The 21,323-nt window shown below is 57.5% G+C and overlaps 2 protein-coding genes across 3 annotated transcripts; both read right to left on the minus strand.

Moving 5' to 3' along the window:
* Window positions 1-8,037: 8,037 nt before the first annotated feature.
* TMEM82 (transmembrane protein 82) lies at window positions 8,038-13,919 on the minus strand. Its single transcript, XM_054503322.2, has 6 exons — window positions 13,451-13,919; window positions 13,191-13,263; window positions 12,904-13,078; window positions 11,513-11,933; window positions 8,968-9,155; window positions 8,038-8,475 (listed from the first exon to the last, which is right to left on the minus strand). The coding sequence occupies exons 1-6, from the start codon at window positions 13,536-13,538 to the stop codon at window positions 8,389-8,391; spliced, it is 1,032 nt and encodes a 343-aa protein (XP_054359297.1). The 5' UTR covers window positions 13,539-13,919; the 3' UTR covers window positions 8,038-8,388.
* A 799-nt stretch (window positions 13,920-14,718) lies between these two features.
* Window positions 14,719-21,214, minus strand: SLC25A34 (solute carrier family 25 member 34). 2 transcript variants are annotated; one of them, XR_008492118.2, is made up of 6 exons: window positions 19,206-21,214; window positions 18,072-18,137; window positions 17,821-17,973; window positions 17,340-17,474; window positions 16,983-17,073; window positions 16,737-16,873 (listed from the first exon to the last, which is right to left on the minus strand). XR_008492118.2 is itself a non-coding variant. In XM_063659349.1 (5 exons), exons 1-5 carry the CDS (start codon window positions 19,581-19,583, stop codon window positions 16,691-16,693), a joined length of 915 nt encoding a protein of 304 aa, XP_063515419.1. In that variant the 5' UTR covers window positions 19,584-21,214; the 3' UTR covers window positions 14,719-16,690. The 2 variants fall into 2 exon arrangements, 1 of the variants encoding a protein (XP_063515419.1); XM_063659349.1 differs by lacking the exon at window positions 16,983-17,073 and having other exon boundaries at window positions 14,719-16,873.
* Between the last annotated feature and the right edge of the window lie 109 nt (window positions 21,215-21,323).

Here is a 21,323-nt window from a genome sequence, read left to right on the forward strand (position 1 = left end):
GTGAAGGAATGGACAAGGGGTCTGAGACAAAAGGGGGTGGAGTGGGTGTGGGGTGGGGGTGGGAAAGCCTCTCTGAGGAGGTGAGGGTTAAGCTGAGATGGGGAGGAGCCAGTGTGAGAATAGGGACGAATATTCCCAGGGAAAGGGGGCTGAAGGGAAAACATGGTCTTTAAAGGTCAGAGGTCGTCTTGGCAGACAGCCTCAGAAGCCCCTTGGGCCTCCCAGCTCCTTCCTCCATCCTCCATCCTCTATCCTCCACCCTACCTGCTTGGAGTCAGGTCAGTCCGATGCTTATTTCCTGGGCGCTGCTGTGTGTGGGGCCCTGTGCTAGGCAGGGCGGGGAGAGCAGCATAGAGAAAAGGGAGCTCCCCCATGGTGGCCGGGTCAGATGGGGACACAGATACAGCTGTGAGTAACATCAGTATCTGGGAGTGATTCCAGCTCTGCCATTTGCCAGCCTTGGGCAAATCACTTCTCTCTGGGCCTCAGTTTCCTCATGCAACCGAGGGGTTGCCAACCCAGGTTTGTCCCTTGTGGCTTCATAGCGAGAATCTGGTGGGGTAAATGTGGGTAAAAATACCTGGTGCTCAGTAGGTGTTCAGAGATGAGTTCCTTTGCTCTCCCTACCACATAAAGGATAGAAGTTTTAGTAAGAGGGACAAAGTTCTGAAGGGAAGGGAAGGACGTGACTTTGTCCTGCAAGAGAATCCAAGGAACATCCATGGCTCCTGATAGCCCAGCACTGCTTTCCCTGATTCTGATAACATCATTCAGTTTCTGTTTGGGGAACCTCTTTTCCACTCTCAGTGCCTGGGGTTAAGATGGGACTCCTATATCCCCTGGCTCTGCAGATGTATACATGACCCATGTCCAGCCAATCATAGTGGCTGTTAGTTCTAAGATCAGCTCTCTGGGCTTGTTGGCTGGCAGAATACAAGCTTGACACCACTTTTGCCCCCCACTTGGACCACCACAGAGGACAGCAGAGCAAAGAGATAGAGAAAGAAAGATAACTGATTTCATCAGCTGCTGGATCCAGCCATGCCTGCAATCCTACTACCAGACCTCCAGAGTCAATGCATTTTTTTCTCTTTTTATTTTTTATTCTTTTGAGACAGTCTTGCTCTGTCGCCCAGACTGGAGTACAACTATGGGCTCCCTTACTTTTTCTTTTTTCTTTTCTTTCTTTTTTTTCTTTTCTTTTCTTTTTTTTTTTTGAGACCGAGTTTTGCTCTGTCACCCAGGCTGGAGTACAGTGGCGCGATCTCGGCTCACTGCAACCTCTGCCTCCCAGGTTCACGCCATCCTCCTGCCTCAGCCTCCCCAGCAGCTGGGACTACAGGCGCACGCCACCACGCCCGGCTAATTTTTTTGTATTTTTTTTTTTTAGTAGAGACGGGGTTTCACTGTGTTAGCCAGGATGGTCTTGATTTCCGGACCTCGTGATCCGCCTGCCTTGGCCTCCCAAAGTGCTGGAATTACAGGCATGAGCCACCGTGCCCGGTCCTTACTTTTTCTTAAACCAGTTAAAATTGTATTTCTGCAGTTATTTGTTGTGCTTTTTCTCCTTGTTCTAAATAAATAGTCAGTCATGAGGCTGGGTGCAGTGGCTCACGCCTATAATCACAGCACTTTGGGAGGCCGAGGCGGGCGGATCATTTGAGGTCAGGAGTTTGAGACCAGCCCGGCCAACATGGCAAAACCCTGTCTCTACTAAAAATACAAAGATTAGCCGGGCGTGGTGGCAGGCGCCTGTAATCCCAGGTACTCAGGAGGCTAAGGCAGGAGAATTGCTTGAACCTGGGAGGCGGAGGTTGCAGTGAGCTGAGATCGTGCCAGTACACTCCAGCCTGGACAACAGAGCAAGACTCCGCCAAAAAAAGAAAAAAGGAAAAAAGGCCAAGTGGCAATCGACCAGGCCACAGCTAGAGCCACATGGTGTCCGCTCTCAGGCTCCAATCCTGTGTCCCACTGCCTCACCCAGGCAGAGCCCAGCTTCCCAAGACCTGGCTGTGACAATATTGTCTCTGCGTTAATCCCGCTCTGGTTTAGGGGCCTGAACTGGCTCTGACCAGGCGTGCTGGTTCCCACGGCCAGACCGTCCACTCAGCAAATCAGCACAGGCTCCAGGGTGAGGGGCTGAGAAGTGTGGGAGAGGCCAAGGAGGGGCCTGAGGCTCAGCCGACTGAGGGGGCCCCTCCTCGCCCTAGGCCTTGCCAGTCAGGGCCCTTCTGCCCCTTATTTGGGAGGGTCCTTGAGCTAGCCCCAAACCCTCACTGATCCCAGCCCCCTCCTTGAGCCCCCATCCCACTGGGACCCTCCACTCCCAGCAGCATCTATCCCAACATCCGCCCTTGCTGATCTATCTCCGCACCCTCAAGCCCTGAGCCTCCTCCTTACTAAAGCACAATGTGGCCTGGAACCTGCCATTGCCCCTGTGGGTCTCGCCCTCTTCTCTCTTAGCCAGAGGTGGGCTTATTGTGAAGTTAATAAAACTTATCCTCATGGCCTCACTTCCACGGGCCCCTGTGAAGGCTGGGAGTTGCTGGGAGTTACAGAGTGTTCTAGACAAGGAGGGAAGCTGGTTTCACTCAGGAGGCATGTCCATGAAGAACGCCTAGCAAACTGTCCAGGGAGACATCAGAAGAAGGACCCAAATCTCCAAGTCTCCAGTCATTTGTTGTGCTTTTTCTCCTTGTTCTAACTAGTCACTTTTGGCCAGTCACAGTGGCTCAGGCCTGTAATCCCAGCACTTTGGGAAGCTGAGGCAGGCAGATCACCTGATGTCAGGAGTTCGAGACCAGCCTGGCCAACATGGTGAAACCCCGTCTCTACTAAAAATACAAAAATTATCCGGTCGTGGTGGTGTGTGCCTGTAATCCCAGGTACTCAGTAGGCTGAGGCAGGAGAATCGCTTGAACTCAGGAGGCGGAGGTTGCAGTGAGCCAAGATCATGCCATTGCACTCCAGCCTGGGCGACACAGTGAGACTCTGTTCTCCCCCCCACCCAAAAAAATAGTCACTTTCATACGAATTCTGTATTATTTTTCCTAAAGGGAGTCCTTAAAATTGGATCTGCCTTGCTCCTTTTATTTTATTTTTTGAGACAGAGTGTCGCTCTGTCGCCCAGGCTGGAGTGCAGTGGCGCCATCTCGGCTCACTGCAAGCTCCGCCTCCCGGGTTCACGCCATTCTCCTGCCTCAGCCTCCCGAGTGGCTGGGACTACAGGCGCCCGCCACCACGCCCAGCTAATTTTTTGTATTTTTTTTTTTTTTTTTTGAGACGGAGTCTTGCTCTGTTGCCCAGGCTGGAGTGCAGTGGCACAATCTCAGCTCATCTCAGCTCACTGCAAGCTCCACCTCCCAGGTTCACGCCATTCTCCTGCCCCAGCCTCCTGAGTAGCTGGGACTACAGGTGCCCACCACCACGCCTGGCTAATTTTGTTTTTGTATTTTTAGTAGAGACGGGGTTTCACCGTGTTAGCCAGGATGGTCTCGTACTCCTGACCTCGCGATCTACCTGCCTCAGCCTCCCAAAGTGTAATTTTTTTTATTATTTGTAGAGATGAGGTCTCACTATGTTGCCCAGACTGGCCTCAAACTCCTGGGTTCATGAAATCCTCCTGTCTCGGCCTCCCAAAGTGTTGGGATTACAGGCGTGAGCCACTACACCTGGCCCATATGCCTCACTCTTATTCTTTACAATCCCCTCTTCTCACAGTAGCCAGAACACTTCACTAAAGCAGCGTCTAACGCCCTTCTGTGCACAGCCCTCTGTGGCTCCCCGCTGCTCTCCGGGACAATGCCAAGCCCCTCACCCTGGCCCTGTGTGATCCCGCCCCAACCCACCCCTGAGACAGCATCTCCCACCACTGCACCCCTCACCCCCTCTGCTGCAGCAGCGCTGACCCCTCCCCAGTCCCTCAGTCCACTCCAGAGCCTTGAAACCCACCTGGGCTTCAATACCACCCCGTTGGCCTGGGAACGCCTGTCTTCTCACCTGGGCTATTACAGATGCTTCCAAACTATTCTGAAAACAGCCACGAGAGGACTCCTCTCAAGGTATATGTCAGCTTCCATCATGTCCTTGTGCAAAACCCTTCGCTGGCTCCCCTCAGGGCAACGCAGTCCAGAGCCTCGCCCAGGGCTCCAGGCCCAGCCGCTCCACCCTCTCTACCACCTTCCTTTTTTTTTTTTTTTTTTTTTTTGAGACAGAGTCTGGCTCTGTCACCCAGGCTGGAGTGCAGTGGTGCGATCTGGGCTCACTGCAACCTCCGCCTCCCGTATTCAAGCAATTCTCTGCCTCAGCCTCCTGGGTTCAAGCAGTTCTCTGGCCTCAGCCTCCAGAGTAGCTGGGATTACAGGCACTCGCCATCGCGCCTGGCTAATTTTTGTATCTTTAGTAGAGACGGGGTTTCACCATCTTGGCCAGGCTGGTCTTGAATTCCTGACCTCGTGATCCACCCACCTCAGCCTCCCAAGGTGCTGGGATTACAGGCGTGAGCCACTGTGCCCTGCTCTACCACCTTCCTAAACGCCTCGGCCTGTTCCTGCCACAAGGCCCTTGCTGAGCTGTCTTCTTGCCTAGGAAGTTCTTCCCTCCACTGTTTGCTTGTTTGCCCCCTCACTCTGTTCAGGTCTCTGCTCCAATGCCCCTTCCTCACAGGAGCCCTCCGCGGATGGCAGCTTCTGAGATGCCCCCAGGTTCCCCACCTCCTGGGATCCATGCCCTCCCCTCGGGTAGGTGGGACCTGGGGACCTCTCCTCAATGATAGATTGTGGCCAAAACAATAGGATGTCACTTTCAGCATTGAGTCACAAAGCGTGGGCTCGCTTGTCCTCCACCCCTCTCCCTGGTCGGCTCTGAGGAAAGCCAACGGCTGCGTTGTAGGGCTGCCCTGCAGGAGGCCGATGTGGCAAGGAAGAAGGGAGGCCCTGGGCCTTAAGACGACACCACAGCCTCGCTGACACCTTGACAGCAGCCCTGAGACACAGGACCCGGCTCAGCAGCACCCAGATCCCTGACCCACAGAAAGAGCAAGATGATCAATGTCTGTTGTTTTAAACTCTTCAAATTTGGGGGGTAATTTGTGACGCAGCTGTAGATAACAAATACACATTCTCTCACTCCTGCCCCCCGTCACTCTGTCCCCTGACCCGGCTTTACTTTTCTTTGTTTGTTAGTTTGTTTTGAGACAGAGTCTCACTCTGTTGCCCGGGCTGGAGTGGAGTGGGACAATCTCGACTCACTACAACCTCTGCCTCCCGGGTTCAAGTGATTCTCCTGCCTCTGCCTCCTGAGTAGCTGGGATTACAGGCATGCGCCACCACGCCCGGCTAATTTTGTATTTTTAGTAAACACAGTGTTTCTCCATGTTGGTCAGGGTGGTCTCAAACTCCTGACCTCAGGTGATCTGCCCGCCTCGGCCTCCCAAAGTGCTGGGATTACAGGCGTGAACCACCGTGCCTGACCTCCGGCTTTACTTTTCTTTGCAGCACTTTGTGGAGAGGAACCTCGCTTACTCCTCTCAGCATCCTCAATGCCAGCCTAATGCCTGGCTCCACGCAGGTACTCAGTGATGACTTACTGAATGAATGAACGGGTGAAGAAATTCAAGTCCTCAGAAAGAAAATGCCAGAGCTCAGAAAAGCCAGAAGTAGGGGACTCAGGATGGGGAGGCCAGCTTACCCCAATCCCAGCTGCCCCAGGGGTCACTACCCACTTTATGTGGGGCCTGAGGACACTGGTGCCCCACCTCTTCAGCACGATGTTGCCCTGACCCTAGAACCTTGGTCCTGGTGGTCAGGCCCCAGGGGTCAGGCTCTAAGGGTCCCCTTGGGGAACTGGTCCCAGCCTCATGCTTTGCCCAGACCATACAATTTGGATTGTCCTATGCCTGCTGGACTTCAGGCCTATTTTTCTCCATTTGGTGTGGAGATTTGCTAAATGCCTCATTTAGAGTGAGCTCATTTTATGCCCTTGTCAGTCTTTTCATGAAAATATTTCGATAAGAAAAGAATGCTATTCCAGCCCACATGTCCTGATTTTTGTTTGGAAAACAATCCCTGTGCCCATAAAAAGGAAAGGACTGCTGAGTCCAGTGCCCTCCTGGCCCTGTCCCTAATGGGGCCCAGGCTGTGCCAGGGATCCAGAGGCTGAAGCACGTTCCAGCAAAAACACTGGCCCCCGCTTGGAACCCAGAGCCCAGTCTGGGTCCGGCAAGGGGCTGGCCCTGTGCCCACCTAACTGAGCCATTTCCTCCCAGACTGGGGCGCATTTCCTGCCTGGAGGGAACAGAGCACATTCCCAGGCGGGGTGGACTGGGTCCTACATTGGGGGAGGGGATTCCGTAGGCATTTTCCCAATCCCAGCGACCACACCCTGGGATGAGAGGCCTGTCCTGGTGGTAGGGCTAGGAGCACGGTTCAAAGGGTGCTGCTGGAGCTGTCCAAGGGGTGGCCATTCTTGGGGGAATGAGCTGAAACCACCCAGCCCTGCCTTGGGTGCAGCCTGCTCTGTATCCCAGGTGCGCTGAGCATAGAGCGAGAAGGATCCTTGGGCCACCCCCGCCTGCTCCCAAGCAGCAGTCTTCGGGCGAGTGTGGTGCCTTTGTCGAGAGGGAGGGACCCATCAGAGCCTGGAATCCTCAAGGTGTCCTCTCCAGGCCTCCCCTCCTCCCTAATGCCTCCTTCCGGGCCACCCCCATGCCTCTCGAATCCCTCCAGAAAGACCACCGGCTGGGAGGCTGCTTTGCCCTGTGGGGCTTCCCCTAGGAAAGGGCCCTGAGTTGCAGCCCTGGATCCCCATGGAACCAAAGGGCCCTGGGGGCTGGGGCTGGGCTCCCTTGCACCAAGGTGGCTGGAACCACATTCCAGAGCCTGTCGGTAATGGACGTGCCATATTTCTCATCTCTGTTAGTTTCCCTGGCCCCAGATTTTCAACAAGAAGAGGGTAGCAGGGAGCATTCAAAGCACTTGAGCTCTGGGGGCCAGGCCACCTGAATTCAAATCCTAGCTTTGCTACTTAATGCCTGTGTGCCCTTGAGCAAGTCACTTAATTTCTCTGAGCCTCAGTTTCTGACTCTGTAAAAATGGATAACAGTGCCTGCCTCCTGGGGCTGATGTCAAAATGAAATGAAACAGTGAAAGTACCTGGCACGTGGCAGGCACCCAGCATGCAGTGGTAATTCTTCTGCCAGGCTCAGAGAGGGGCAGTGGCTTGTCTAAGGTCACACAGAGGGTAGGCAGAGGAGCTGGTACCCAACCCTTTGGCCTTCCTGAGCTGGGCCCTCAACGGGCTGAGATGGGAAGGATGCCAATGGCCTTCGAGAAGTCAGGGTTGGGGCTGGGGACCACAGAGCACCCAGCAGAGGCGTGGTCAGCATTGTGCGTCCTTCAGCTGTTTCCCAGCCTGGGATGGGACAGGACATGGCCACTATCCACCCAAGACTGCAGGTGGGTGCCAGACCAAGTGTCCATCCCCCCCGTCCCCTCACCTCATCAGCCACCTCGGCACTACGGTACTACATGCCCCCGCCACCACTCTACCCAGTTCTCTACCCAGAATGGTTTTGCTCAGTCTGCAAGGAGCCGTGTCCCCCAGGGGACCCAGCCAGGCCAGCCTGAGGCACATATCCCATGACCTGCCAGAAGAGCTGTGCGGCCTCAGAAAAGCCTCTTTCCCGCTCTCTGTGTTTGTGATTATTCTTTGTTGTCGTTTTTTTTCTGAGACAGAGTCTTGCTCTGTCAACCAGGCTGGAGTGCAGTGGCACGAATCTCGGCTCACTGCAACCTCCGCCTCCCAGGTTCAAGCAGTTCTCCTGCCTCAGTCTCCTCAGTAGCTGGGATTATAGGCATGAGCCACCATGCCCGGCTAATTTTTGTATTTTTAGTAGAGACAGGGTTTCGCCATCTTGGCCAGGCTGGTCTTGAACTCCTGACCTCAGGTGATCCGCCCACCTTAGCCTCCTAAAGTATTGGGATTACAGGCATGAGCCACCACGCCTGGCCTCTGTGTGTTCGTGATTCTAAGCACAGGTTGAGAAAGTCATCATCTTTATTGTTCATGGAGAAGGGAAGGGCGACCAGTAAAGCGGGAGCCCTCCTGAGGATGCACCCCCCACCCCTGCCCAGGAAGGCAGGTCTGAGAGGCTGCATCATTGCCCACCCCGAGAAAAAGAGGGTTCAACCAGGGGTCCCCAGGTGTCCCCTCTCCAGAGGCTCCTATCCCCAAATCCTGCCTTCCCTTCTCGGGGCTCCCAGGGCCTGCGCTGAGCTCCAGGCAGGGGGCCAGCTCTGCCACTCTGCCTCCAGGCATTGCCGTGGGGTCAAGACCTCGAAGGTCAGGCTGGTGGGCTTGAGACAGACTCCAGATCCTTCCTGAGGCAGGTCAGGAGGGGGCCGAACTCTGGGACTGGGGTGCCGAGGGCAGGGGCTGGCTTGATGTTGACACCGGAGGCCTCTGAGATGGAAAATCCTGAGGAAAAGCATTGAGAATGACACCACCCATTCACCCATCCCCCGGGGGCCTCGGGCCTCCAGTGACGCGGGCACTTCCTCCCCCTTGGGCCTCTGGGTTGTTGCTGGAGAGGGCTGTGGACAGGGTGGGGGGTGCTAGTCACCTGGAGGACAGCCCTGGCCTGGTGACAGAGGGTGGGAGAGGTGATTCCAGCTCTCTCTGCCCCCGACCCCCAAGGGAGGTCACCCTGGCTCTGTCTTTTTTTTTTTTTTGGAGATAGAGTCTCACTCTGTTGCCCAGACTGGAGTGCAGTGGCACAATCTTGGCTCACTGCAACCTCTACCTCCCGGGTTCAAGTGATTCTCAGGTCTCAGTCTCTAGAGTATTTGGGATTACAGGTGTGAGCGACCGTGCCCAGCCGGCTCTTCTTAAACTTGAGCCTCTTGAGGCTCCTGGGCTGTTTGAAGCAGGGTTCATTGTCTGGGGGACACGTGGGATGGGGGTGCCTACCTGTATCTGGCAGAGGTCAAGCAGGGTGCGGACGCCCACCAGACACCAGAGCTCGCCCAGCAGGGAGACGAGGATGCCCAGCAGGTCCAGCCAGCGACCCACGGTCAGCAGCAGCACGAAGAGGCCGCCCATGCGCACCAGCACTGTCTGCACCTGGCTCTGCAAGCCGGGGTGCTGCCGCTGCTCCTCTGTGGGATGCGGGTGCCTGTCACCGTCTGACCCCACACTCCGGACTGGACCTCCCGGCTCCCTGACCCACCCTCCACGGGACGAGCTTTCCCCTCCCGTGCAGCCCTCCTCCCATCACATCCTTCTGGTCCCCACCCCTGCTCTGAGTATCTGCAGAGTACCAGGTGCTCTGCCTCCAGGACTCACTGCCCAGCCCACAAGCCTCCAACGGGTCCAGGCCAGAGCCCCACAGCCTCGCAGCCTCGCAGTGGCAGGAATCGGTCTGACTCCTTTCTTTGCCGCACACCCGCCTCTAGTCCCTCAGTTAGCCCGGCAATTCCTTCTGCCAAGCACATTCCCAGCTGAGTACCTCTTGCCACTCCCGTGGACCCACCTGGGCCCAACCAACTTCCTCTTTCCAAGAAGCCTCCTTGCTGGGCTCCCGGCTTCTGTTCTTTTTTTTTTTTTTTTTTTTTTTTTTGAGACAGAGTCTTACTCTGTCATCCAGGCTGGAGTGCAGTGGCACGATCTCAGCTCACTGCAACCTCCGCCTCCCAGGTTCAAGTGATTCTCCTGCCTCAGCCTCCCGAGTAGCTGGGATTACAGGCACCTGCCACCACACCCGGCTAATTTTTTGTATTTTTAGTAGAGATGGGGTTTCACCATGTTGGCCAGGCTGGTTTTGAACTCCTGACCTCAAGTGATTTGCCTGCCTCGGCCTCCGAAAGTGCTGGGTTTACAGGCATGAGCCACCATGCCTGGCCCTGTTCTTTTTTGTTTGTTTGTTTTTTGAGACAGAGTCCCGCTACTTGGGAGGCTGAGGCAGGAGAATCGCTTGAACCCAGGAGTTGGAGGTTGCAGTGAGCCGATCGTGCCACTGCACTCCAGCCTGAGTGACAGAGCAAGACTCCATCTCAAAACAAAACAAAATAACAACAAAAAAAACCCTGCAGTAGGCCGGGCGCAGTGGCTCACGCCTGTAATCCCAACACTTCAGGAGGCTGAGGCAGGTGGATTGCTTGAGCCCAAGAGTTCAAGACCAGCCTGGGCAACATGGCAAGAACCCTTCTTTTTTGTTTGTCTGTTTGTTTGAGAAGGAGTTTCACCCCTATTGCCCAGACTGGAGTGCAATGGTGCGATCTTGGCTCACTGCAACCTCCGCCTCCTGGGTTCAAGCAATTCTCCTGCCTCAGCCTCCCAAGTAGCTGGGATTACAGGCACCTGCCACCACACCTGGCTAATTTTTATATTTTTAGTAGAGACGGGGGTTTCATCACGTTGGCCAAGCTGATCTCGAACTCCTGACCTCAGGTGATCCACCTGCCTCGGCCTCCCAAAGTGCTGGGATTACAGGCGTGAGCCACTCTGCCCAGCCAAGACCTCTTTCTTTCTCTCTTTCTCTCTTTCTCTCTCTCTCTCTTTCTCTTTTCTCTCTTTCTTTCTTTCTTTCTTTCCAGAATCTCTCTCTGTCGCCCAGGCTGGAGTGCAGTGGTTTGATCCTGGCTCACTGCAACCTCCACCTCCTGGGTTCAAGCGATTCTTGTACCTCAGCCTCCTGAGTAGCTGGATTACAGGCACGGACCACCACACTGGGCTAATTTTGTATTTTTAGTACAGGCAGGGTTTCACCATGTTGGTTAGGCTGGTCTTGAACTCCTGACCTCAAGTGATTTGCCTGTCTCAGCCTCTCAAAGTGCAGGGATTACAGGCATGAGCCACTGTGCCTGGCTGACCCCTTCTCTACAAAAAATAAAATTAGCCTGGCATAGTGGTGTGTGTCTGCAATCTCCACAACTTGGGAGGCGGAGGTGGGAGAATCACTTGAGCCCAGAAGGTCAAGGCTGCAGTGAGCCATGATCGCGCCACTGCACTCTAGCCTGGGCCACCAAGCAAAACCCTGTCGCAAAAAACAGAAAAGCAAAACAAAACAAAAACACAAACAAACTTGGACAGCAGCCTCTCATCAGACTTCCTCACCTGGCTGATGAGGGCTCTCCAACAGGCCCCTTCGAACCTGGCCAGCCTCACCCCTTCCCCGTGCCCTTGGGGTGACAGCCACACTGGACTCCTGTGGCTTGTTTGGCGCTGCCATGCCCTGTCTCCCCTCTGGGCATTGGCACATGCGGTTCTCTCTGTCCCAGATTCTCTTCCCTGCCTCGGTTCTCTTAGGGATCTCCTGCTCATCCTTCAAGGCCCAATCTAAAGACTACCCCCTCAGGGTGCCCACTACATGCTGCTTCTCTGCACTGCCCCCGCCACACAGCCTCTGTCCTGACCAGGCTCTCTGGGATGGCAAGAGTGAGGGCTGATGGCTGTCAGCCTGGCCCAGACAGAGGGATGTGCATGGATTGAATGGAGCAGGCCCCGCAGCGCTCACCCTGCATGTAGATGACCAGCAGCGTGTAGCAGATGGTGAGCGGTGTCCAGAATCGCATGGCCTCCGAGGTGGTCAGAAAGTCCTGGTTGATGAGGGCCACAGCCGCCAGGTCACCCACGGCAAAGGCCACGGCCAGGGCACGGCCCAGCAGCTGGGGGAGGCCGTGTGCACCAGCCAGCAGGCCCAGGCACACCCCACAGTAGCGCTGGCTGCTGTGCAGCTCGTAGAGGCGGCAGACGTGGCGGTGGAGGCGCCGGGCACCCAGGCCCAGCAGAGTGGCCAGCCCGAGGCTCAGCAGCAGGTTCAGCGTGCGGTGAGGGGCGCCCTCCTGCAGGAAGCTCAGGCCACAGGTCAGCCCGCAGCCCAGCGAGTACTGGCACAGCAGGTAGAGCTGCAGCCTCTCGGCGGCACCCTGGGAGCCCTGCAGGGAGTGCAGAGGAGGGGCCGAGATGTGGGGGCTGCCTCACCACAGATGCTGCCTGTCACAGGAGGCCAGAGCCTGAAGGGACCTTGGGGATGGTTCCCGAAGGGGCCACATCGGCTTCAGATGAAGCCCTAGGGGATCATCTCTCTCACCTTAATTTCAATCATATGGGGTTTTGTTTTTGTTTTTGTTTTTTTTTGAGACAGAGTCTTGCTCTGTCACCCAGGCTGGAGTACAGTGGCTCGATCTCCACTCACTGCAACCTCTGCCTCCTGGGTTCAAGCGATTCTCCTGCCTCAGCCTCCCAAGTAGCTGGGATTACAGGCACCCGCCACCATGCCCAGCTAATTTGTTTGTTTGTTTGTTTTTGTTTTTAGAGATGGGGTTTCTCCATGTTGGCCAGGCTGGTCTGGAAATCCTGACCTCAGGTGATCCGCCTGCCTCGGCCTCCCAAAGTGCTGGAATTACAGGCGTGAGCCACTGCGCCCAGCCTTCAATCACGTCTTAGTACTTGGAGCCCACTGTTAGCTGAAGGGTGGTGGTTCAGAGTCTCAGAGACCTGGGTCCCAAGCCTGACTCTATCTGTTGACCATAGACAAGCCACATACTCTCTGAGCCTTAGTTTCCCCATCTGTGAAATGGGGAATCAGAGCAAACCTTTACCCCGTGGCTGTGAGGATTACATGATGCACGTGGCGCACTTGGCGCAGGGCCTGGCATTTGGGGAGCCGGATCTACAGAAGCTGTTGCTCTTGTCTTCTTGGGACTGGGACTGTATCCACTGTGAGTGTGGCCGCTTCAGCAACCAAACCCAGGGGTGCAACCTGCAGCCTCTGTTCTCAGTCTTACGGAAAATATGGCGAAGAGGCTGGGATGCTGGACCTGGGCCCTGCTGCCCACATTCCAGGGGTGAGTCCGGGCCCTGGGCTGGGGAGTGATCCACCCACTGCCTTCCCGGAGGCCTCACCTTGCCGAGGGACAGCAGCGTGGACACGGCCCGGAGGGAGAACTCGAGCACCACGAGGGCAGCCACCCGGGACCCCACGACCGTCAGAAACAGGGCCAGCCCTGCGAGGTGCACCGTTTCCAGCGAGGCCCACTGGGCCCGAAGCCGCTCCTTTTCGGGCTGCCGCTGCGGGTCACTGTGGGGGCAGAACGGGTGTGGGCAGGGGTGTAGAACTGCCACCCTCCACCCCTGGTGGGGGTCCCCGTGCCCCCAGCCACATTCCCTGGGGGGATGAGGTGGGCACTCACTTGGCACAGCCCACGAAGAAGTAAACTTTCAGGAGGCTATTCAGGACCAAGACTCCAAGGGCCCCAATCAGGCCTGAGGGGGCGGGAGGGAGGCAGCGAGGCAGCGTGCAGGGGTGTTAGGAGAGCAAGCTTCGTTGGTAGGGTCAGAGGGGGCGGCCAAGGGGCAGGGGTGTCGGGAGACCAGGTGGGTGGCGTCCACCCTGCACTGCGAAGAGCTGGAAAGGGGCGGGGCCAAGGCAGGAATGGGGCGAGGTGCTCACCTTGCAGGAGGGAGTCGAGGAGGCTAGAGCCCCACTCGAGGGAGGGGAGGCCGGGGAACCAGGAGGGGAGGGATGGAAGAGAGAACATGGCAGCCCCGGAAGGAGCCCCAGCCTCTGGCCAGGTCTACACAGGGACAGACCAACGTCACTGGGCAAAGGTGTCAGTGGAGGGAGGGAGAGAGGCTGGGAGGGGTCAAAGGCCCAGGGGAGGGGAGGGGAGGAGAGCCAGGGGTGTTAACCCTTCGAGGCCCAGAAGGGCAAGGTCCCAGCTCCAGGCACACGGGGCGCCTGGAGCCAGCTGCTGCCCGGGCTCTCCATTTGGGCAGTGTGGGGTGAAGGGACAGGTGTCTCTGGGCTGGTCTCTGGTCTCTGTCCCTGCTAAAGTCTGGCGTTCACTTTACTTGAAATCTTCCTTGAGGGAGGCCAGGCGCAGTGGCTTACACCTGTAATCCCAGCACTTTGGGAGGCCAAGGAAGGTAGATCACAAGGTCAGGAGTTCGAGACCAGCCTGACCAATATGGTAAAACCGTCTCTACTAAAAATACAAAAAATTAGCCGGGCGTGGTGGCAGGCACCTGTAATCCCAGCTACTCGGGAGGCTGAGGCAGGAGAATGGCTTGAACCCAGGAGGCGGAGGTTGCAGTGAGCTGAGATCACGCCATTGCACTCCAGCCTGGGCAACAAAGCAAGACTCTGTCTCAAAAAAAAAAAAAAAAAAAAAAAAAAAAAAAAGAGCAATCTTCCTTGAGGGCTTGGACTGCCCAATGCCCCCTCGAAGTCCCAGGCTCCATCTGTCCTGCCCAGCCTTAGGTGTGGGTCCTGTCCTCTTGCAGACTGAAGTGTGGGCTCTGACCCTTCAGCCCAGGGTCTGAGAGTAGGGACTCTATCCCCCCATAGCCAGAGATCAGCTGTGCCCTCTCAGCCTGAAGTCTGGGGCTCTCTTCCCCCACAGCCAGGAGGTCAGCTCTGCCTGCTTTTTGTAATGTCTGGTTCCAGCTTCCCAAAGCCTCCGGCTCTGACTCGGCGTGGAATCTTCCGCAGCCCCAGCCTGCCTGAGCCTTCTCCTCCCACAGGCCGGGGCCGCCCTTCCTGATGCTCCTCCCTGGGTCCACTAGGTGGCAGGCCTCACCTGGGTCCAGCAGGGCGGGGCTGAACAGGTGGACCACGGCTCCCATCCTGCTTTCACAAACAGAAAGGGCAGAGGGAGCAGAAGGTAGGAGGTCAGGGATGCGGGAGACTGAGATTCGCCACAGAGGGGGGTCGTTGAAGTAAACAAAATATAAAACTTTATTGGTTTGGAGTGTGCAGTAGCAGGTGTTCCTGGGAGCAGCCCTTACAGACTTGAGGTGTGGCTGGGAGTGCAGGTGGGGCTGCTCGGCAGCAGTCCTGCCCCTGCCAGGGAGTTGGTGTCCATCTCTGCAGTGTGAAGGTCGGTGCGGCATTGAGAGCACACCCATGGGGAGTGGTGCTCAGTCTAGAGAAAGGCCCAGGGTCTGCTGCTGGCCCTGCCACATTGCTTCCCTTTCCTGGGCCTCAGTCCCCTCATCTGAACAATGGGCACCCGGAGCTTCTTTCAGGCTTGTCAGGATATGTGCGAATGCCCACAGGGCGGGCAGCTGGGAGGCCTCCGTGAGAGCCCTTAGATGATGTTGGCTGAGGCCAGGCACGGTGGCTCACGCCTGTAATCCCAGCATTTTGGGAGGCCGAGGCGGGCGGCAAGGTCAGGAGTTCGAGACCAGCCTGGCCAACATAGTGAAAGCCTGTCTCTACTAAAAATACAAAATTAGCTGGGCGTGGTGGCGCACGCCTATAGTCCCAGCAACTCGGGAGGCTGAGGCAGGAGAATCACTTGAACCTGGGAGGTGGAGGTTGTGGTGAGCCGAGATTGCACCACCGCACTCCAGCCTGGGCAACAAAGCGAGACTCCATCTCAAAAAAAAAAAAAAAAAAAAAAAAGATGATGTTGGCTGAACTGCAGCCCCTGCAGATGTGCATGTTGAAGTCCTACCCCCTAGTAGCTTAGGATGTGACTGTATATGGAGATAAGCTCTTTACAGAGATAATTAAGTTAAAATTGGGCCAAGTGAGGTGGCTCATGCCTGTAATCCCAGCACTTTGGGAGGCTGAGGCCAGTGGATCACTTGAGGTCAGGAGTTCGAGACCAGTCTGGCCAACATGGCGAAACCCCGTCTCTACTAAAGATACAAAAATTAGCCGGGTGTGGTGGCAGGCGCCTGTAGTCCCAGCTACTTGGGAGGCTGGGGCAGGAGAATCGCTTGAACCCAGGAGGCCAAGGTTGCAGTGAACCGAGATCGCGCCACTGCACTCCAGCTTGGGTGACAGAGCAAGACTTCATCTCAAAAAAAAAAAAAAAAAAAAATTAAAGTGGGGTCATGAGGGTGGGCCCTAAGCCAACATGATTTGTGTCCTTATAAAAGGAGGAGATCAGGACCCACACGCACATCGAGGGACCACCATGTGCAGACACAGAGAGGAGGCCGCATCTGCAAGCCATGGACAGAGGCCTCAGAAGAAACCAGCCCACTGACACCTTGGTCTCCAGCATCCAGCCTCCACAACTGTGAGAACATACATTTCTATTGTCTAAGTCGCCCAGTCTGTGGTTCTTTGCTACAGCTTCCCCAGCAAATAAGGCAGGTGACGACGCCACAGCCTCCTGGTGCACCCCAGCCTTTGCCATGGCACAGTAACCCCTACGGGCAGTCCGGGCCCACGGGCCTGTCACAGTCACGCACTTGTCAAGCACATAGGTCCGGGGTGAGCAGGGCTAAGCTCCAGTCCTGGCTCTGCCACTTCAAAATTGTGTGGCTGTGCTCAAAGCCCATCACCACACTCAGCCTTGGCTTTCTAATGGTAAAAGAGGTAAAAGTGCCTGCCTCGTGCTGCTGTCTGAGGCCTAAGTGAGCTGATGTATGTAAGTTACTGGGCCTATGCCGTGTGCGTGCCCACAGCGGTTGCTGTGACTGAGTAAGGCTCTGGGATGTGGTGACCCAGTACACGGTACAGAGAAGGAAGAGAACTCTCTGGAAGACAGAATGGGTGGTAACTTGAAGTGGATGCTCTGGCCCTGGGTGCGCCAAGGGGCTGGGTGGACCAGAGCTGTCCACATTCTCCCGGGGCCTCTGGCAGGGCCTGGGCCCATGGCCCGCTCTGGGACAGCCAGTTGTGCTGGAGCAGGCCCTCACTTCCGGCCAAGGACGTGGGGGTGAGGGCCGCTGTCTAGGTGCCCTGGTGCTGGGCCCGCCCAGCCAGTTTCCGAAGCTCGTCCCAGAAGAGCATGCTGAGGATGGTGTGGGGGCCCAGGCGCAGGTAGGCGGGGCCCAGGCCCTTGTAGAGTGCCAGGGGGCCCTCCTGCCGCCAAATCTTCACCATGCAGTCGGTGAGGCCCCCATAGAGCTGGCCCTGGGGAAAGACATGGGGTGAGTGTTACTACGGGGGCCATGAGGCCCTGGCTGGCACCACATCTTGGCACACAGGTCAGTTTCACCCCCACACACCCTATGGACAGCACCTTTGTATTGGGCACATCTGTGAGGCTGCGGTGCCATGGGAAGACTGTGGGATCAGGCCTGGATTCCAGTTCTGGCTCCTTCCCTTACCAGCTGGGGGAACTCGTGCAAGTCAGTTGATCTGTCTGAGCCTCAGTTTCCTCATCAGGAAGATGAATGTGATTATAAGGATGGAATAAAATCCAGATGTGAAAGTGTTTAGCCTGTGCCTGGGACCCGGGGGCTCAGCAAACAAGCCCAGTTAATGTGTTTGCATGCATGGCCTGTGTCTGCGTGTCTCTGGCTGTGCGTGTGTGTGTGTGTGTTGGGGAGGGTGCTCCCAGCTCCCCACGTCCTCCCCCAGACCCGCCCCTGCTCACCCTGCCAGCTCTGTCCACCGGCTGATTGTATAGCCGCGTGCTGACCACATCGAAGGGGGTCATGACGACAACCACGGCTATGCTGCTGATCATGCCCCCAGCCAGGGCCACCAGCCAGCTGTCCTCCGGGAGCCACTGTGGGGATGGCACAGGTGCTGACCCCTGCAACTGCCCTGTACCCACCCACGTGGTGCCCTCCTTGCCTCCTACCACACAGGGGCTAAAAGGGCTGCAGAAAGGGGAACAGATGAGGCCCCTCCAGCCATGCCCCAGCTCTGCCACCCTGAGCTCCTTCTCAGCTTTGGGGTTCACTGCTGACCCCCCACTCCTGCTGGTACCAAGGGCCGGAGTCATGACTCTGAGGGCAGAGGCAGGGCCCCATGTTGCCACCCCCTGGTCTTCCCCGTGTGGAAGGAGGCAGATGGCCCCCCTCAGTCCCGTGTGTCTCTGTGGGTAGGCACAGGTGTCCCCAGCTCCTCACCTGTTGCTTCTGCACCCAGGCCTTGGCAGAGGCGAAGGTGGCCAGCTGGGCAGCTGAGCCCACCATGACTCGGGGCACAGCCCCACCAACGCCCTGCCACAGCCCCAGCAGCCCTTGCTGCCGCCAGATGGTCTCCAAGGCACCCAGGACAGTCTGTGGGGAGAGGGCACGGGGTCACTAGCCACCCCTGCCTAGGCTGGGAGCATGCCCAATCCATGCCCCCAGGGAGCTCTGACAGTGGCAGGCCTCACCTGGTGATTGTGCTGGTGTCCCACGGCCATGGCGGCCACTGTCTGGGCTTGCAGCTGCGTTTTGATCTATGGGAGCAGAGAGGACACGGGGTGTGGGGATGGAGCCTGGGAGAGCCAGGATGAGCTGTGTGTGTTGAGGGCCCCCTGCCCCCGTGCCCCTGAAACTCAGAGCTCCACGGTTCCGAGCCTGAAGCTTAGGGTTCAGGTGAAATAGGGTTGAGGTGCAGCTCTGGGGTTGGCCTGGGTTTTGCATCTCAGTGTGACTTGGAGCAAGTGACTTAACCTTCACTGGACCTCAATTCTGTCGCGGTTGGAAAGCTGCTCTGAGGATTAAGTGAGAAAGTGACTCTCCAGCACCAGCCAAGGACAAGGCGAGCCTTTGCTCAAGGGGAGCTTTTTTCTTTCTTTCTTTCTTTTTTTTTTTTTTTGAGGCAGAGTCTTGCTCTGTTGCCCAGGCTGAAGTGCAGTGCCATGATCTCGGCTCACTGCAACCTCTGCCAACCCGGCTCAAGCGATTCTCCTGCCGCAGCCTCCTCGGTAGCTGGGATTACAGGCATGCATCACCACGCCTGGCTAATTTTTGTACTTTTTAGTAGAGACAGGGTTTCACCATGTTGACCAGGCTGGTCTCAAACTCCTGACCTCAGGTGATCTGCCTGCCTCGGCCTCCCAAAGTGCTGGGATTACAGGCGTGAGCCACTGCACCCAGCCAAGGGTAGCTTTCTTCAAAACATTTTTTTATTTTTTATTTGTTTTGGGTGGCCCTGAGGCGACGCTGCAGAGTGCACACGAGGAGGAGGTCCTCAAGGGGAGCTTTTATTCTTATCGTACACGAGGCCACGCGGGAAGAGAAGTAACCAAGCCAGGATTTGAGCCAGCACATCTGCCGCCCTCTGCCCCTCCCCTGGCTCAGGACCAGTGGGGCAGGGTCCCCAGGGGAGCATGGATCAGAGCAAGGCCCTGGTGCCCTGGGCTAAGGGGCAGATTCCAGGCCTGGGCTAGGATGTTCCAGGGAGCAGCCCCACCCCGGCAGCCCCACCCCACCCAGGTCCACTGAGCCCAGCCTTTGGAGGCTACAGGGCCCCTGCGGGAGCTGGGTCACGGGATGCTGGAGGATGGAGACAAGCCACTCACCAGGTAAGCAGGGCTCCCCACGAAGGCTCCCAGTGCCCCCGCCACGGCTCCCGCAACCACGGTGCCACCTGGTTGCTGCGCGAGGCCAGCCTGGCACGCCAGGCTGTAGCAGTAGAAACGAACGCCGTTCATGAGGCCTTGGTACAGAAGGCCGGCAGCCAGCCCCTTCTGCAGACCCCACAGCCCGTCTGCTCGGGCCACAGCAGCGACAGAGGCTATGAAGCCCTGGTAGGGCCGTGGGTAGGTGCCCCGGGCCTGCAGTTCCCCCTGCAGCTGCAGCCGCGTCTTCACCACCTCCAGGGGGTTGGTGAAGACACAGGCCAGGCAGCAGGCAGAAGCACCCAGCACCAGGTCCACTGCTGGGGGCACCGTCTCCATGGCCTCCGGGCCAGTGGCCTTCTGTGCCCGGGTCAGGGCACAGGCCCTGTGGTGGTGGCGTTTAGGCTGTCTGTAACCTCGCAGGGCTACGGGGCTGGGGTTTGCAGGGGCCCGAGGCCATGTCTAGAGGGTAAGGGTCCTGGTCTGACAGGCCTGTGGCTGCCTGGAGTCCCTGGTCTATCTCAGCAGTCCACCTGCTCTGCTCAGCTGCTCCAGCGGTCTGCCGGAGCCTGGGACACGCCTCCGCCAGCTGTGACCAATCCCAGCTGCCTCTGTGCCCACACCTGCCAGCCGAGGGCGGGCCTGGACCCTGGGATCTGGGGGAAAGGTCACTTGGGACTGGAGGGAGAGCGTGGATAGGGAGAAGGTGCCAACCAGCCCGGGCACCTCCTCCTGGCCTCCCTCTGGCCCTGGGCAAAGGGCTGGCACCCCTGCCTTGCCTCTGGCTTAGCCTGTCCAGCTTTGGCAGAGCCCTGGGCAGGGGGCAAGTGACTGGGAGGTCCCTGGCATGGGGTACACGGCCAACTCCACCCCTGCCCCACCCTGCCCCTGATGGGTCCCTGGTGACTGACTCCCCCTTTCCAGGACTCAGTCTTCCAGTCTGGCTCCCACCGTCTATAGGCCCAGCTCAGCAGGGTCAGAAGTAGAGAAGGGCTCTGGAGCCCTGGGGAGCTGATTGGAGTCCCAGATGTGGCTCTTATGTGCGACCCCTGGGCAAGTCACTTCCTCTCAGAGCTTCAGTTTCTCTCATTTATAAAATGGAGATACTGACATCCACTCTAGAAGGTTCTGTGGAGGACTGGCAATGAGAAGAGTGTGCCTAGGTCAGTGCTGCACCCAATAAAGGCACCCGCATCGCCTGCTCGCCCCCACCCCCACTGCCTCTGGCTCCTATGCCCCCCTCGCTGCTCCCAGGAGTTCAGGGCGCCTGGGTGAGTAGGACTTGAGGAGTGACCTTGGCTGGTAAGGACTTGCTGCCAGGCCTGCCCTCCTGCTGGGGGAGCTCCTCCTGGGCTGGGCAGGAGGCTCTGCTGCTCCCTGAAGGAATGGCCAGGCAGCCAGTGGGACAGAGCGGCCCTGGGATGCCCTTTGTGCCTGCTGAGAAGAGAACGCCACCTGGGCCAGCTGTCAGGTGTGTCTGCTCAGGCTGGGGCCGGTACCAACATGCCCACCTTGGCCTCTGCCCCTAGACAGCTCTCTCCTGCCAGGCCACCCTCAATCACCCAAGGCCCAGTCCAATCTAGAGGCAGAACCACCCAGGTTGGAGTCCCACACCCACCTCCCAGGGCCCACCCCTTCCCTCCCAGGCCCTTGAGGCAGCAATGCTGAGTGGCTTGAGGGCCTCAGGCTCCCGGCCTGGCAGGGTTGTCACCCTCTGGCCAGCCCTGGAGGGGACGACGCAGCAAGAGGCGGTGAGGACAGCTTGGATTCTCCTGGGTTTGGGCACTCACCCCCGGGGCTGTGGAGGCAGGAGCGCCCTGCCCCGGGGTGGGCTGCAGATGGTGGGCGGCAGCGCAGACGTGCCCTGGGGCTTGAGCTGGTGGCTGCAGCAAACAGAACAGGACAGAGGGCAAAGGTCAGCCCGAGAAACTCCCAGGGCCTGAGGGTCTGCAGACAGTGAGTCCACCAGGCAGCTGTGGCTGATCTGGTTCTGCATGTCCCGTGTGTCATGCAGACACACAGGGCAGATGATGGAGGAAGATTTGCAGAAAAGGGCCCAAGGGATTTGGAGAGCTCCCT

The sequence above is a fragment of the Pongo pygmaeus genome, chromosome 1 (assembly GCF_028885625.2).
Source record: "Pongo pygmaeus isolate AG05252 chromosome 1, NHGRI_mPonPyg2-v2.0_pri, whole genome shotgun sequence".
NCBI classification, from domain to species: Eukaryota; Metazoa; Chordata; class Mammalia; order Primates; family Hominidae; genus Pongo; species Pongo pygmaeus.

Coding starts and splice junctions, on each gene's coding strand:
- TMEM82 (XM_054503322.2), bottom strand. CDS start 13,538: ATGTTCTCTCTTCCATCCCTCCCCTCCTGGTTCCCCGGCCTCCCCTCC. Junction 13,079..13,190: donor TTCTTCGTGGGCTGTGCCAA/GTGAGTGCCCAC, acceptor CTGCCCCCACAG/TGACCCGCAGCGGCAGCCCG. Junction 11,934..12,903: donor CGCTGCTGTCCCTCGGCAAG/GTGAGGCCTCCG, acceptor CACTCCCTGCAG/GGCTCCCAGGGTGCCGCCGA.
- SLC25A34 (XM_063659349.1), bottom strand. CDS start 19,583: ATGGAGACGGTGCCCCCAGCAGTGGACCTGGTGCTGGGTGCTTCTGCC. Junction 18,138..19,205: donor TGGGGAGCCCTGCTTACCTG/GTGAGTGGCTTG, acceptor CTGCTCCCATAG/ATCAAAACGCAGCTGCAAGC. Junction 17,475..17,820: donor CCTGGGTGCAGAAGCAACAG/GTGAGGAGCTGG, acceptor CCATCCCCACAG/TGGCTCCCGGAGGACAGCTG.